The sequence below is a fragment of the Helobdella robusta genome (assembly GCF_000326865.2).
Source record: "Helobdella robusta unplaced genomic scaffold HELROscaffold_4, whole genome shotgun sequence".
Taxonomy (NCBI): domain Eukaryota; kingdom Metazoa; phylum Annelida; class Clitellata; order Rhynchobdellida; family Glossiphoniidae; genus Helobdella; species Helobdella robusta.
The window spans coordinates 7,460,410-7,473,900 of NW_008704902.1; the positions used below are offsets into that span (position 1 = coordinate 7,460,410).

The following is a 13,491-nucleotide window of genomic DNA, read 5'->3' on the forward strand; positions in this document are numbered from 1 at the left end:
TAAAAATAGTGAGCTGAACGTAAACGTCCAACCCTCGTATTATTCGAGCAATAATTATAATAGTAGTAATAATAATAATAATAATAATGGGAACACTGCTTTTATTTTATCAAATATCACAAAATGAATATAAAGATAGATATAAAATAATGTTTAATATAATAAAGTATTTAAATTAATAAGCTGTTAGTCTAATTTGCTCATCACTCGACAAAAATGAGTACAAATAGAGGATTATAGCCAATAAAAATAAGGTTCATTCATTATTCCTATCGCAATATATTGAGTAAGATGATGATAACACAGAGTTTATTAAATTGTTTCTAAAATCGTTCGACCAAATTAAGTTGACCAGCGATAAATTAAAAGTATTGTAAAAACCCATTGTAGAAATTTCAAATGTCTTAATTAAAAGTTTAAAATTATTGTATTCACTCTTTAAATTAAGTTAAAGGGCTTGAGAGTACTTTTCAATTTTGTATTCTTTAGATTTTTTAAAATTTGTTTCGTGGCATATCGTTATTTCTAAAATCTCGATCGTGTCGTCGCGGACCAGTGCTATATCAGGACGCAGAGATTTAAACAGCGTTGATACTGGACGAAAATCTTCACACTCCAGATCGGCAAACAACGAGACTTCCAAACTTGCGCATTTTTTAATATTTTCTAAAACTATTGAGAAAACTTTGTTGTGACGATCTGACAATTAGACAAAACATGCTTGTTTGTTTGATAAGCGTCACATAGTGGACATTGTGGTTTAGACGTTTTGCCCCATCTTGCTAGGTTGGAGTTTGTTGGAAGTTGTTGAATGATACTTTTCCTAATAAACTTGTAAATAACCTCTGACAGTGTGGCCGTAGACCTTGACCAGCGAACTATTTGATTTGATTTGATGCTTTCCTTCACTGTCTTCAACACTATTCCTTGGGAGCTTAGTGATGATAAATGGTCGAACACCGTTTCTTGCTGTTTGAGCTTCAAATCATGGAGAGTGGGATTTATATCTTTGGTGACTGGGAGCAAGTTGTCTATTTTTGTGTAGTCATTAAATGACTCGCTCCACAGACTTTTCATTTCTTCGTTACCGTTAGATTTAAGGTAGTTGCGAAGCTTCACTCTCAATGATTCAGCATAATGTTTCAGGGATCTGATGTTCAGACCTCCCAATTTGTACGGCAGTGAAAGAATCTCAGATAGACAGCTGCTTATCGGTAAAGCCAGCCAAGTTCTAACGGCATCGTTAATCAATGGATCCAACTTGCTGGCAATCCATGACAGTGATATATCGTAAATACGCAGTTCGAAGGCTACTTGAGCTGGGATAAAACGACGTAAAATTTGAAGTTTCCACTGGGCTGTGGTGTCCAGACTTGAAATCGTTGACAACATGCCTTGTAATTTGTTGAGCAGCAAGTCTTTAGCTTTGGAATTGTTGCATTCGAAATCGTATATTTTACCTAGATATTCGAAATGGTCACCAATGCGAATCTACGGTACAGGGGTGTCATCAATTGTCAACCTCGGCAGAAATTGTTCGTAGTTACCACTTTTCTTTCTCATGCCGAACGTGCAGCATTTATCTATCCTCATTTTCATCCCGGTAGCTTTGCACCAAGCTTTCTTTAAGTCAATTAATTTTGGGCACCTTCTGTGCTGTTGGCGATGATTGCTGAGTCGTCAGCAAATTGGAACCATGCCCTTGATTTTAAATAAGCTGAAGGGCCCCAAATGTAACCACATTGCTGGTATTCCCTTCCCTCTAACAATTTCATGAGTAGATTAAAACAAAGGTTGAACAGCAACGGTGACGCAGGATCACCTTGTAGTACACCACGCTTGACCGGGATCGGAGGAGTTAGCTTTTCGCATCCAGAGACCGATATCGAATAGTCTGTGTATATGAATTTTAATAAATTGGTTATCGCTGGTGGTATATGATGGTAATTTAGAGAAGCTGAAATAAGGTCATGACGGACTTTGCCAAAAGCGTTGCGAAGATCCAAAAGTGAGACGATGACTGTTCTTTGGTGTCTCTTTGCATCTTTGAGCATATGAGTTAATAATTGAGTATGCTCTGCCAAACCATCTACTTTTGGATAGAAACCTTTCTTGATATTTTTATTAATGTAATTGTTGGATTCTAAAAATTTGTATATTCTGTTGTTGATGAACGACGAGAATATTTTATATAGGGTAGGCTGCAAAGTTATTGGTCTGAAGTTGGCAGGGTCATTGGCGTCACCTTTTTTGTGAATTAAAATTGAGAACCCTTTTTTCCAACAGGATGGAATCGTTGATGATGACCAACATTTGTTTAGAAGTTGATGAAGGATTGTACGAAGAATCGGACATTTTTGAAGGGTATCGTTGAAATCTGGTCAAGAGGGCATGGAGATGCTTTAGATTTGCATTTGCGAATAATTGATGAAATTTCTGCATATGATGGTGGATTTATATTAAATGGTATTGCAGGTTCTTGAAGATTTTGTATCCAATTTGGAAGGTTGAATTTATTGTTTGGAGAATCACTTAAAATTGAATGGAAATATTTCTTGCATTTGTTAGAATTAAATTGAGGTGACAAACTTGTTGACTTGTTGAATAGTGATTTGCATGTTTTCCAAAACCGTTGTTTTAGTTGCGTTGAGATGTCATGCGTTTTTTCATTAGGTGCCGATTTTTTTGACTTTAATTTAAATCGAATAGCTTTACTTTTTTCGCTAATCTGTTTGTCGAAGTTATTGTTGTTGTGGCCTAAGAACTTGAGTTGTTTTAACTCTTTTTTAAAAATTTTAATTGATTTATTCGAATTATTTCCTTTCATGGTGGATGGGGATTCAATTATACCATAATTTGTGGCGAAATAATTGTAGATAAAATTTTGAAATTTGATCGTGTCGTCGTTCAAGTTGCCGAAATCTGAAAAATCGCTTCGATGGATTCGAAAGTAGTCGTTGGCTTCGGTCCATTCTGCCTCTGTTCTTGGCAATTTGACTCCCGGAAGCAATGATTCAGATGTATCGACATCAGTTGATTCTGTTGACGTAGACGACGGATCAGTGTCGGATGCTGAAGCGGAGGTTGGCAGCAGTGGCGAAGGGTGAACTGGAGCAATCATTTTCATGGTTTGATTTTTTATTTGTAACTCTCAGTGTTTTGAACATTTTGCATGAACGTTGATGCATTATAAGACCCCTTCGGCCCTTGCAATATTTCCCGCAACAACATGACAATAAATTATCTACATTATTTGAATTAATATTACTGAAATTAGAGTTAATATTGTTAGAGCTATTGTTTACGTTTAAGTTCGGAGATACAGATGCGGTAATAACAGTAGAAATATTAACATTTGAGTTTGTATTTAATTTTGTACAGCGCCAGGAATGTCTACCATTTGATACAAATGTTTTATTACAGTGAATACATATAGAAGCCATATTTAAATTTATGAACCAGATATTTATAAACCCGATATTTATTCGATAAATTAAACTATTAAAACCGAAATAAAACCAATTTAAATTAAAACTACAATATTCTAGAAATTTTCCCGAATAGAATGAACCTATTTTTAAAAACCAATTACGACAATAAAAACATAAATTATGCATAAAAACAGTGAATTGCACCAATCGGCCAACTCTCTTGTAATATATATGAATAATAATAATAATAATAATAATAGTGGGTACAGATCTTTTATTTTTCATCAAATGCGTAAAGTCAATAATTAGTTAATTAATAAAGAAATAGTCATGATTAAAATTAAATAAAATTTAAATAAAATCATAATAATAATAATAATGTTGACAGCAAATGTAGGTTGTGTCAGCAGCAGAAGGAGCATGTCAACCACATTGTGGCCGGATGCCCAATACTAGCGCCAAAAGAATTTACGCATCGCCACAATAAGATCGCTAATTATCCACATTGGTCAATCCTGAAAAAAATTGGTCAAAATGTGCTTGACCGCTGGTACAATAACCAGCCTAAAAAGGTTGTCAAGTTGGACAAAACAACACTGATGTACGACATGGCTATAAACACCGACCGTAGCATTTGAGAATCTGTATTATAATAATCTAATTAAGTTACAATCAAAGTCGCTGTAAAAACAAAGACACAAAGACGGAACATTACTGTATAACTACACTGATGAGGGCAGTTGATGCCGAAAAGAGCTTTTCTGTAGTAATAACGTTATTGATAATGTTTTGTCAAAAATGTCAAATATTAAAAGTTTTTTTATTCAACTTTAATAAACTTCATCAAGATGATAAAAGTTTTGTTAGAAAAAAAAGAGAAACTCAACTACAAGTTGAATAATGCCGAAAACGCAGTGATACAGCACTTTTATCATTCAGTTGAGTGAGTATGATATACTAATTCATTTCAAAATCTGTATTAAGACCGCTTTTGTATCAATTAATCTACTTTTTACAAGAAATTTCAAGAAGTCACCCCAAATGCAACAAACAGCTTTATCTTAACATAGCCCCTATACATTCAACAAAAATGTTTATTTCCTCTTAAATAAGTTGGAGTATGCCCTACGTTGCCTTCAATCATCAAAAATCATTACTGTTTTCAACAGACACCAAAGATGTTTGCATATGAATGAACTTTATTTCAATTTTCAAAGATAAAAAATATTAATAAGACTCAGAGCTTTTAGTTCATTTCTTTAGTGTTCCCAATTTCAAATTATCAATTTTGTTTTAAAAAAATTAATATTATTTCGAAAATTTAAATGCAAAATGCTTTTAAATGCTTCAATTTAATTAAAAAACAAAAATGTTAAAATTTTAAAGGATAATGTTCATTTAAAATAAGGTTTAGTAACAATTACTTCAGCGCCAATAAAACAAGGAATGCAATTTCAGACTAATTTCCAGTTTAGCTCTGTAGACGTAAGCTATCAGAATTTATTGCAAGAAAGAAATTCCAGACAATTAAACTTTTAGTCATTCTTGAAATTTTTATAAAAGTGAACCGACGAAAATACGTTAATAAAAATGCAAAAAATATTTTTGAAGTGTTTTGTTTTTATTTATTTTAAACATAAATTAATTTTTCATTGATATATTTGCATTAAGAAAAATTTAAAAATGTTACTTGTCATAAAAATAAACTATAAACATTGAATAAACTTAAAAATGTTGACTTCTTAATAACATAGTGTAAGTAAAAGAACAACATCAAACAGTCTAAACTAACAATTTTAAGTAATTAAAGTGTCATTTTTTAATTGGTGTGATTGGCCTGTTAAAGGTCAATTTTCAACTTAGACATAACTTGCGATAATAAATAAACTTTCTCTTTTACATCTTTCATCAATTTTCCTGCAGCAAACTGATCATCTATCATACTTACTGTCTGAGTGTAAGGATCATAACAAACGTTCAGGTTTTGATTCAACGTTAAAGCAAATTTTCTGAAATTAATTAGTTTGTATGAAATTATTGTAAAATTTTATTCATCTATTTGCCAAACTTGACTTGTTTCTTCATATCTTCAAATGACTCTGCGACAAAATAAACTGACTGATAGTTTTGATCATCGTACTTTTGCACTGAAGCAATTTCAGGATCGAAAATCAATTTAGTTGCATTGTCTGAAAGCGAGTATTTCAGTTCTCCGTAAGCCGATAACAAGCCCGCCCCATACGCTTTCAGTTGACCCTCTTGCTTACACAAACCGAATTCTACAGTGAACCAGTAGACCTTAAATAAAATAAAATTCTAAAAATAAAATAATTTATTTTGTGAAAAATTATTATAAAAAGTATTATATAACGGTAGATAGTTTTTCTATGTTTTCATCACTGGCACCCAATGACGCCAGACCAATTTCTTGAGAAAATTCGGCAAATTCTGGATTTGCCAGCATAGGAACGTGACCAAGTAATTCATGAACACAATCTCTACAATTATTTCAAAACGTATGTAAAACCAAATTTTTATCAAAAAATTTTACATGGAAAAGTGCAAAGAACGAAAATAAAAAAATAAAAAAACAATGGAACAAATAAATAATCGAAAAGTTTTTGCAATAATTTAAAAGTTACTAAAAGAACAAACGGCTCAACGGTGTGGTCAGGCTTTGAAGCGTGTCTTATGTATTGTGTACACTGAAAAACACGGAAAGCCAAACTTGCCAAAAAATCTCTTGCAGACAACAGACCAGCAACTGGTCTTAGCTGAAATCCTGTTTTTCCTTAGTAATTAACAGTTTTTTTATATTTACGTAATTAACAGGATAAGTACTTAATTATAAGTAATTATTTAAAGAATTAGGATGATAACAACGCTATTAACAATCATTTAATAGATAAAATAAATAAAATTAATATTTAATAAAATATAATGGCAAACTACCAACTTTTCAAAAAGTTCGACACATTTTCAAGTTGTGGAATTGATTTATCGGTATACAATTTGCATTTTTCAAGTTCATTGAATGCATCGATGTATTGCTGACATGCGTAGCTCTTATACAACAATTTCAGGCTATTGTATACATTCCTCCTGGTCGAAACATTATTTAATACAATAACACTTAACAATTATTTAAAATTTTGTTCAAAATAATTTTTTTTCATAAAATCATAAATTTGATTGTTAATGTGGCATCTTTCCACTCACCCTGGCCAACGTTATAGCATTCAAGTATTTATTCAGTGGCCAAATATTTCTATTTTCAAATCGCGTTTGGTTTTTTTTGGGAGTGCTAAATTTTGTTTTTGGAGTATTTAATTTATTGATAGATGGTTTAAATGTGGGCAAGCGTGGTGAATTGTAAATGTATGTTTTTGGATGGTTGTTGGATATGAATTATTGTATCATTGTCCATAAATGGGTAGATACGCAGGTGACTGTTGATGAATACGTTTGATTTCTGATATTGCTGATGATGGTGTTATATGTGGTTCACTTAAGTAATACGTTTAATTCTTTTTTTTACATATTTGTGGTACGCTATTTATATGGCTTTATAGCTTCCTTTGTGTTGACAATGTTATGATATGATATTTTAGTTTTCAATGTTTTTTGTTGTTATGTCGACAAGGGGCATTTGTCCGGGCCTTATTTCTAATAAAAAAAATAATAACAGGTGCTAGAGACGCACCAAATGTTCAAATTAATCGAATATTTGACCGAAATTTGACATTCGGTTTCAGCCGTTTTAACTGTTGGGGTGTTATATTCTTGCTGTGCTAACTTACAGTTCTGATTCCTGTACAATTTCTAAAGAAATGGTAAAAAAGATTAACGCTGCTGAAATGTGGTTTTTGAGAAGAATTGTGAAAATTAGTTGAACCTCTAATACTTCGAATGAGGATGTATTATAACAGTCCGGTTATGAAAAGAGGAAATTACCACAGATAATCTGACGGGGACAGTTTAAGTTTTTTGGTCACATCATGCGGAAGGAAAGAATAGAAAATCTAACAACTGCTGGAAAAATTTTAGGGGAAAAAAGATCGCAGTCAACAACGAATAACAATTTTGAAATCCTTATGTCACTTGTTGAATATCACCGCATTTTAACTCTTACAAAGTGTTAAAGATCGGGTTTTGTGGAGGTCGATGGTCGCCAATGTCTTGACATAATAAGGCACGAGAAAGAAGTGTTTTGAAATTTTAATAAAAAATAGTTTTGCTGTAAAAAAAAGCAAATTTTATTAATTTATAACAAAAGAAAAAACTAATACTATAATTAAAAATATCGATGTAGTAATTTAAAAAAAAAAAATCTATCTTGAGAGCCCTGGCGAGAGCTTGAACACGTCAATATGAGTTGTGGTACGGCCTCTTGTGCCAGTTTTAACCGGCTGCCGAGGCAGTGCTAATTTAAAATTAAATTTCACTCGACAGGTGATTCTATTAAATCTAAAAAATGTTTTTCAGTCTAACGAAATAGAGAGAAAATACATTGTAACAAATTTAAAAAAAATTATTTTTTTGAAACTTAAAAGAATAAAATAATTTTTAATTTTCGTCTATCAAATAACATTTATTTAGTAAAAAAAATACCAAAAGATATAAAGTACATATATAGAATAAAATAAAAATAGCAACTTGTAATTTTAAAAATCTGAATGCACTTTGAAAAAAAAATTACATCCCACGGTTGTTTTTAATTCAAATTTAGCTAATCTACAGTGGGTTAATCTGTTCCGCGGGGAAGTCTGTTATGCGAAAAGTCCGTTCTGCGAAACACGAATTCCTGTACACTTCTATTTAAATCGAAATAATTGGTTTCGCGCCAAACCAAAAAATCAAAAAAATGGGAAAAATATCAAAAAAACAAGTGGTATTTAGTGAGCCCAATCAGTTTGTCTTTTTTCACTACTCAGAAACACTTAGCAACAAGTAGCAACGCAGTAAAAAGTGCAAACTAAAAAACGTCCTTTCGAGACACTTCGCTTTAACTTTATTAAAAAAAAGTTTAAGTTTTTTATCTGAATTTTTTCGTTTGATTTTACTCAACTACTCTTGAAAAAATTGACATCTTTGAAAGAAAATTAGAGATTTTAACTTCATTTGTCTTTGAAAATTTTTTTTTCGTATTTTCGTTCGTTGTTGTTTGCAATCGGCAATGGATTGAAGGGTCTGTGGTGGACAGGAACACTTCTCTGACACCCAGAAAACCCAGGCTGTGGTTTTTCCGGCGTATTCTCATACTTATTTTCTTTCGCCGATTTCTCCGTCTCATCCCGTTTCGCTTTTTTTTGTCAGGAGCTGCAGTTCCTCCACGGTGAGCTCTTATTGGTGTTCTTTGAGGTCTTCGACGTCAACGTCAGGCATGTTTAGCTGGTGGGCCATCTCGACGATTTCCTCGATTTGGTCCACGGAACCATTTTTTTTTAAACTTAAAAAACACGTAAAAATTTTGTGAAAAAACCTATTGAAGGTTGAAAAGAAGAGATTAAAACGCTGTACGTCCGCCCGCGGTAGCAGCCATGCGCGAAATGTTCGATTTTTCTGGCGATTCCACGCACAACGAAATGTTGTGCAAAAAAAGTCCGGTGCGCAGAGATTTGCCAACTGACCGGAGTCCGTTGTGCGAAAAAAGTCCGTTGAGCGGACCGCGATTTCGGGGAAAATTGCCGTCCGTTCAGCGAAAATCTGTTTTGCGGGTGGTTCGTTCTGCGAAGACCCACTTGTACTTTTTAAAATTGGTGTAACTTGGTTAAATAACATGGTCGTTTAGATTTCATTGAAAAAACAGGTCTGGTAACCGTTGCAGGATAGTTGACTTTTATGTGATGTAGATAACAAACAATATTTTGTTCAAAAAGAAATGATATAACCACATTAAAGATAATGAATTTGAAATATTTGCTGATGAAACAATGAACAACTTTTATACATTTCGAAGTGTGACATTGAAATGTATATTCAACATTTGGAGCAGGTAATTCATGTTTTCAGCTTTGAAAAAAAACGCTTTTTTCCATTTGCTTGATTTTGATTCAAATGTTAACAGACTTAAAACATGTTGCATATAGAGTTTAAAAATATGATCAACGTACCAAGACAAACATTTTATCATTGACAATATTTTCAAAAATGTTTTCAAATATTGTCAAATTGTGTGAAACACAGCTGTGTGATTACTTGTCAATTTTTGCAGAAATTTACTGTTTAGTAAATCAAGAAATCAACAATTTTAACAAGCCATTTTTAATTTTTACTGCTTGTTATAATTTTTTATTTCTTGGTGCTTTTAATGCACATGTTTATTGTCCTGATTATTCTTTTTCTGTTAAACTTCTTTGTTTGGTCTCTACTTAATCTTTCACTATAGGTAAGTCCCTCAGCTTATATTAGTAGTAATATCTTAGATCCTTTTTTGGACTAATTTGCATTTTTTGTTGACTTTCGTTTTTGTTCATCCTATCTATTTTTCTAATCATTCATTGGCTTATGTTATTTTTTCTCATGGTTCTCTATTTTCAAAAAATAAATCTTGTTCTAGTGATCGTTATTGGGAAAATGGAAAAACCGTCTCTTTATCTAATTGATCTATGTTGTCTTAATCATTTATGGTATATAATCTTGCCTCTTTGGTTTTTCTTTCTTCTGATGAATCGTATATTACCGATATTTAAATATTTTGTAATATTGTGGATAAAATGGTTCCTCTTTAGGAAAAAATCTTAAAATGTTTTGGATTGATTGGAAAATGTAATCTCGTTCTTAAAAAGTTATGAAAGAATGTTGATTCTCTTTTAGAAAAAGTTGAAGGAAAAGTCTGTTTTGTCTGCTGGATCTCATTTTAAATATTTCGTACTAAAGGTCTTTTCCGTCAGGTTGTCAAGAGTAATTTTGCCCACTACCACAAATTTTTGGTAAATTTTAGCCACCCCCCTGCCAAATTTCAACATTTTAAAAATTTTGGCCTGCTCCCTTATCAGTGTTGTCAAGATCTACTCCTGAATTTGTGTGTTATTATTGATGAGAATTATTTTTTAAATTGTTTTGTGCTTATATCTTTTTCATCTTTTGATTTATTAAAAGATAATTGACTCATAACTTCGTCCAGCAAATGATTGTGGATTCTATTTTGACTAGTTTAGACTATTGTTATTATTGCCGATCAGGAATTGGTTCGGTCTATTCAATTAGTTCAAAATTCTGCTGCTGCCACGTTACTGTTTGGACCGAGGAAGTTTGATCGTATCTCTGAACGACTGAAGTTTCTTTATTGAATTCCCGTTAAGCATTTATATGTTAGTTTGCTGGTAACTTTTAAATGTGTTAATGGTTTTTGTCTTGATTATTTAGAATCTGTTTGTATATTTGTTGGTTTACTAACATATAGTTGTTTCTTAGGTTTTCCTCTGTTATTAATACCGAGAACTAGTGTTTCATATGAAGATGGGAATTTTTTGTTTCTGCACTTATTCGTACTTTAAATCTCTTGGTGCTTTTTGTCGTCATCTTAAATTTCGTCTTTAATCAAGTTTATTTTTGGTTAATAATATTGTTGCATTTATTAATATTGGTTGTTATAAGTAGTGTCGTTTATACTTTATAAATTTTTATATCTTATTTTTATATTTGTTTTTCATGTAGGGTTATTGACCATATGGTTTTGCTGATGGATGTTGTTTTTTGCATTGTACATATTTTGTATTTGTCTGTTTGGTTGGTTGTATAATTGTTGAAATGTAATGTACTGCTTTAGAAAAGTTGTTTTTGTATGGTTATATAAATTATCCTTCAAGAAAGGTTTACGAGTGAATTTAATTATTTTAAATAAATAACTCCTACAAAAAGTAAAAGTAGCTGAAGGATAAAAATAGTATAATTATTTAAAAGACAAAAATAGCTGCAGGTTTGTCAATTAAAAAAAACTAAAACCTAAATTAGATATTTCGGAATCGATTTCCTCAACACCACAACGCAGTACTGGTCACCCAAGCTCCTAAGAAGGCCAGCTCAAGCAGATGAGGCCATAATCAAGCGATCTCTTTTCAGATCCGTTATCTAGATATGCTTAATACTGCGGTCAGATGGGAACAGGAACATTGGTAATAAACACTATATAGCCCTGATAAAGGTCCAATTTATACAAACCAATACCGGACTTATCGCGCTTGATGCATTAGTTAGGCCATCTTCACCGAGTGCGTCCCACAAAACGGATAAATAATAAAAAAGTTTAATATGATAATTTTTGGTAAAGTTTGCAGAAATTAAAAATAATAATCGATATAAAGAAAGCCAATTAAAATTGACGTTTTATTTTGTCATTGCTAAAAAAAGAAAGTTTTTGAAAAAGCGCACAATATTGTTAACTATCGCAACTAACTCGGACAAAGCCGAAAAATTATGTATGCACAACTGCTTATAAAATTTAGATGGAACAATTGTAATACAAAATTTTAAAGCAAATTCAAGCTCATTCAAAATGAAATTTTTTTAACTTGTTCTTTCTTATCATTTGCATTATATTTTAAAATATCATCAAGCAATAAAATATAAAAGTAACCAGGTAAGTGTTTCATCTTCTTGATAATCAATATACGGTATCGACATTCCACTGTTTTCAAGTCAATGATTCAACATTTGTAAAGATTATTCTAAAAATGAATTTAGTAACCTTTTATAGCCATATGCTTTTTCCGCGATTTGTTGTCTTCTTTTTCTATACACCAAATCACTAAAACCCTATAAAAGATATTTCATTATTATCATTTAAATGGTTTAATTTTAATATATTTTTTTTTATAATTTAATTTTTATAAATATGATGCGACGTATTACAGGATGTTTTTGGTCAAGTTCCGGGTCAAACTTGTTTAAAAGATGGTTGCAAAAATCTAAATCTTCAATTGTCCTAGGAATCATCATTTCCATAGGATTTTCTGTAAATATCGATGTAATAACAATTTGCTTTAAACAAAACTTCAAAATTAAAACTTTGTCTAATTAAGGATTGTCACGGATTCGTTGGAAAATAAATTCGTTAGATTATAAAATTAAAATGATTTATGATATTGTTACCGTTGGGTTTTTTAAAAACTCCACTCTTCTCTGTAATATTTCCAACATGTTCATTGCTTGCCAAAAGAGAGACAACTCTTTTTTCATTAGATTGATCAACTTCAGCAATCATCAAAACGACGTTTTTATTTCCGTCATTATTATGCGATCGAACTTCGTATCCAACGACGTTCACATTCGCATCTTTCTGCAGGGTTATTCAGACTTAGGTTCAATTATTTAAATAATACTCTTATATAATGAATCAAAATCTGTTTTTTATTTACTGTCGTTTATGAAAAAACAATTCCAATACATAATGTGTACGGATTTGTTGATCAATGTCATCTTCCCCCATTGTTTTCATTTTCCTTTATATTCATATAATATACAAATTCTGCGATACGATGTATATATATTTCCCAAATTTTAGTCAGCTAAAAAATAACCAGATTTCTAAAAAATAAATCGTGCTGACCCCCTATTTAAAATATTACCTAGTTTTAAAATTTTCAGATGTCCTAAATGAAAATAATTCTAAATCAAAAACTGATAATGTCATGATTACAAAAATTTCAAACATCACAAATTAAAAAAATTGAAAATCAAACAAACATATAATGTCAGGATTGCGAAACACTTAAAAAATTTCTTAACCGTCATTTTAAACGGGGCAATGAATGAGTACCTACTTTAAGAGGAGAGAGAGTTAAAGAGTTATTTGTTCAACAAAGCATTAATCGCAGTTCTATATCTCCTCTGAGGAATGCCCGTGATAATAATAATAATAAAAGCAATAATAATATTTTTCATAAATCCAAATTCTATTCGACAAAAAAAGTAAGGAGGTCAAAATATGTAAGAATTACTTGTGCAGACCCAAACTAAAAAAACGTCTTCTGATCATTTAACTAAAAAAATTATCCATATTTATACAGTCACACAAAAACGAGCAACAAAACAAATAATCATATAAAAATATTATTAC

General features: G+C 31.4%; 2 protein-coding genes across 2 annotated transcripts; both read right to left on the bottom strand.

Moving 5' to 3' along the window:
* Positions 1 to 2,317: 2,317 nt before the first annotated feature.
* Positions 2,318 to 3,127, bottom strand: HELRODRAFT_162865 (hypothetical protein; the record flags this gene model as incomplete). The annotated part of the gene is made up of 1 exon (XM_009024948.1): positions 2,318 to 3,127. One exon carries the CDS (start codon positions 3,125 to 3,127, stop codon positions 2,318 to 2,320), a length of 810 nt encoding a protein of 269 aa, XP_009023196.1.
* A 2,144-nt stretch (positions 3,128 to 5,271) lies between these two features.
* On the bottom strand, positions 5,272 to 12,368 carry HELRODRAFT_66944 (hypothetical protein; the record flags this gene model as incomplete). The annotated part of the gene is made up of 8 exons (XM_009024250.1): positions 5,272 to 5,440; positions 5,500 to 5,729; positions 5,803 to 5,929; positions 6,087 to 6,222; positions 6,388 to 6,533; positions 12,010 to 12,060; positions 12,121 to 12,188; positions 12,285 to 12,368. The coding sequence occupies 8 exons, from the start codon at positions 12,366 to 12,368 to the stop codon at positions 5,272 to 5,274; spliced, it is 1,011 nt and encodes a 336-aa protein (XP_009022498.1).
* Positions 12,369 to 13,491: the final 1,123 nt, after the last annotated feature.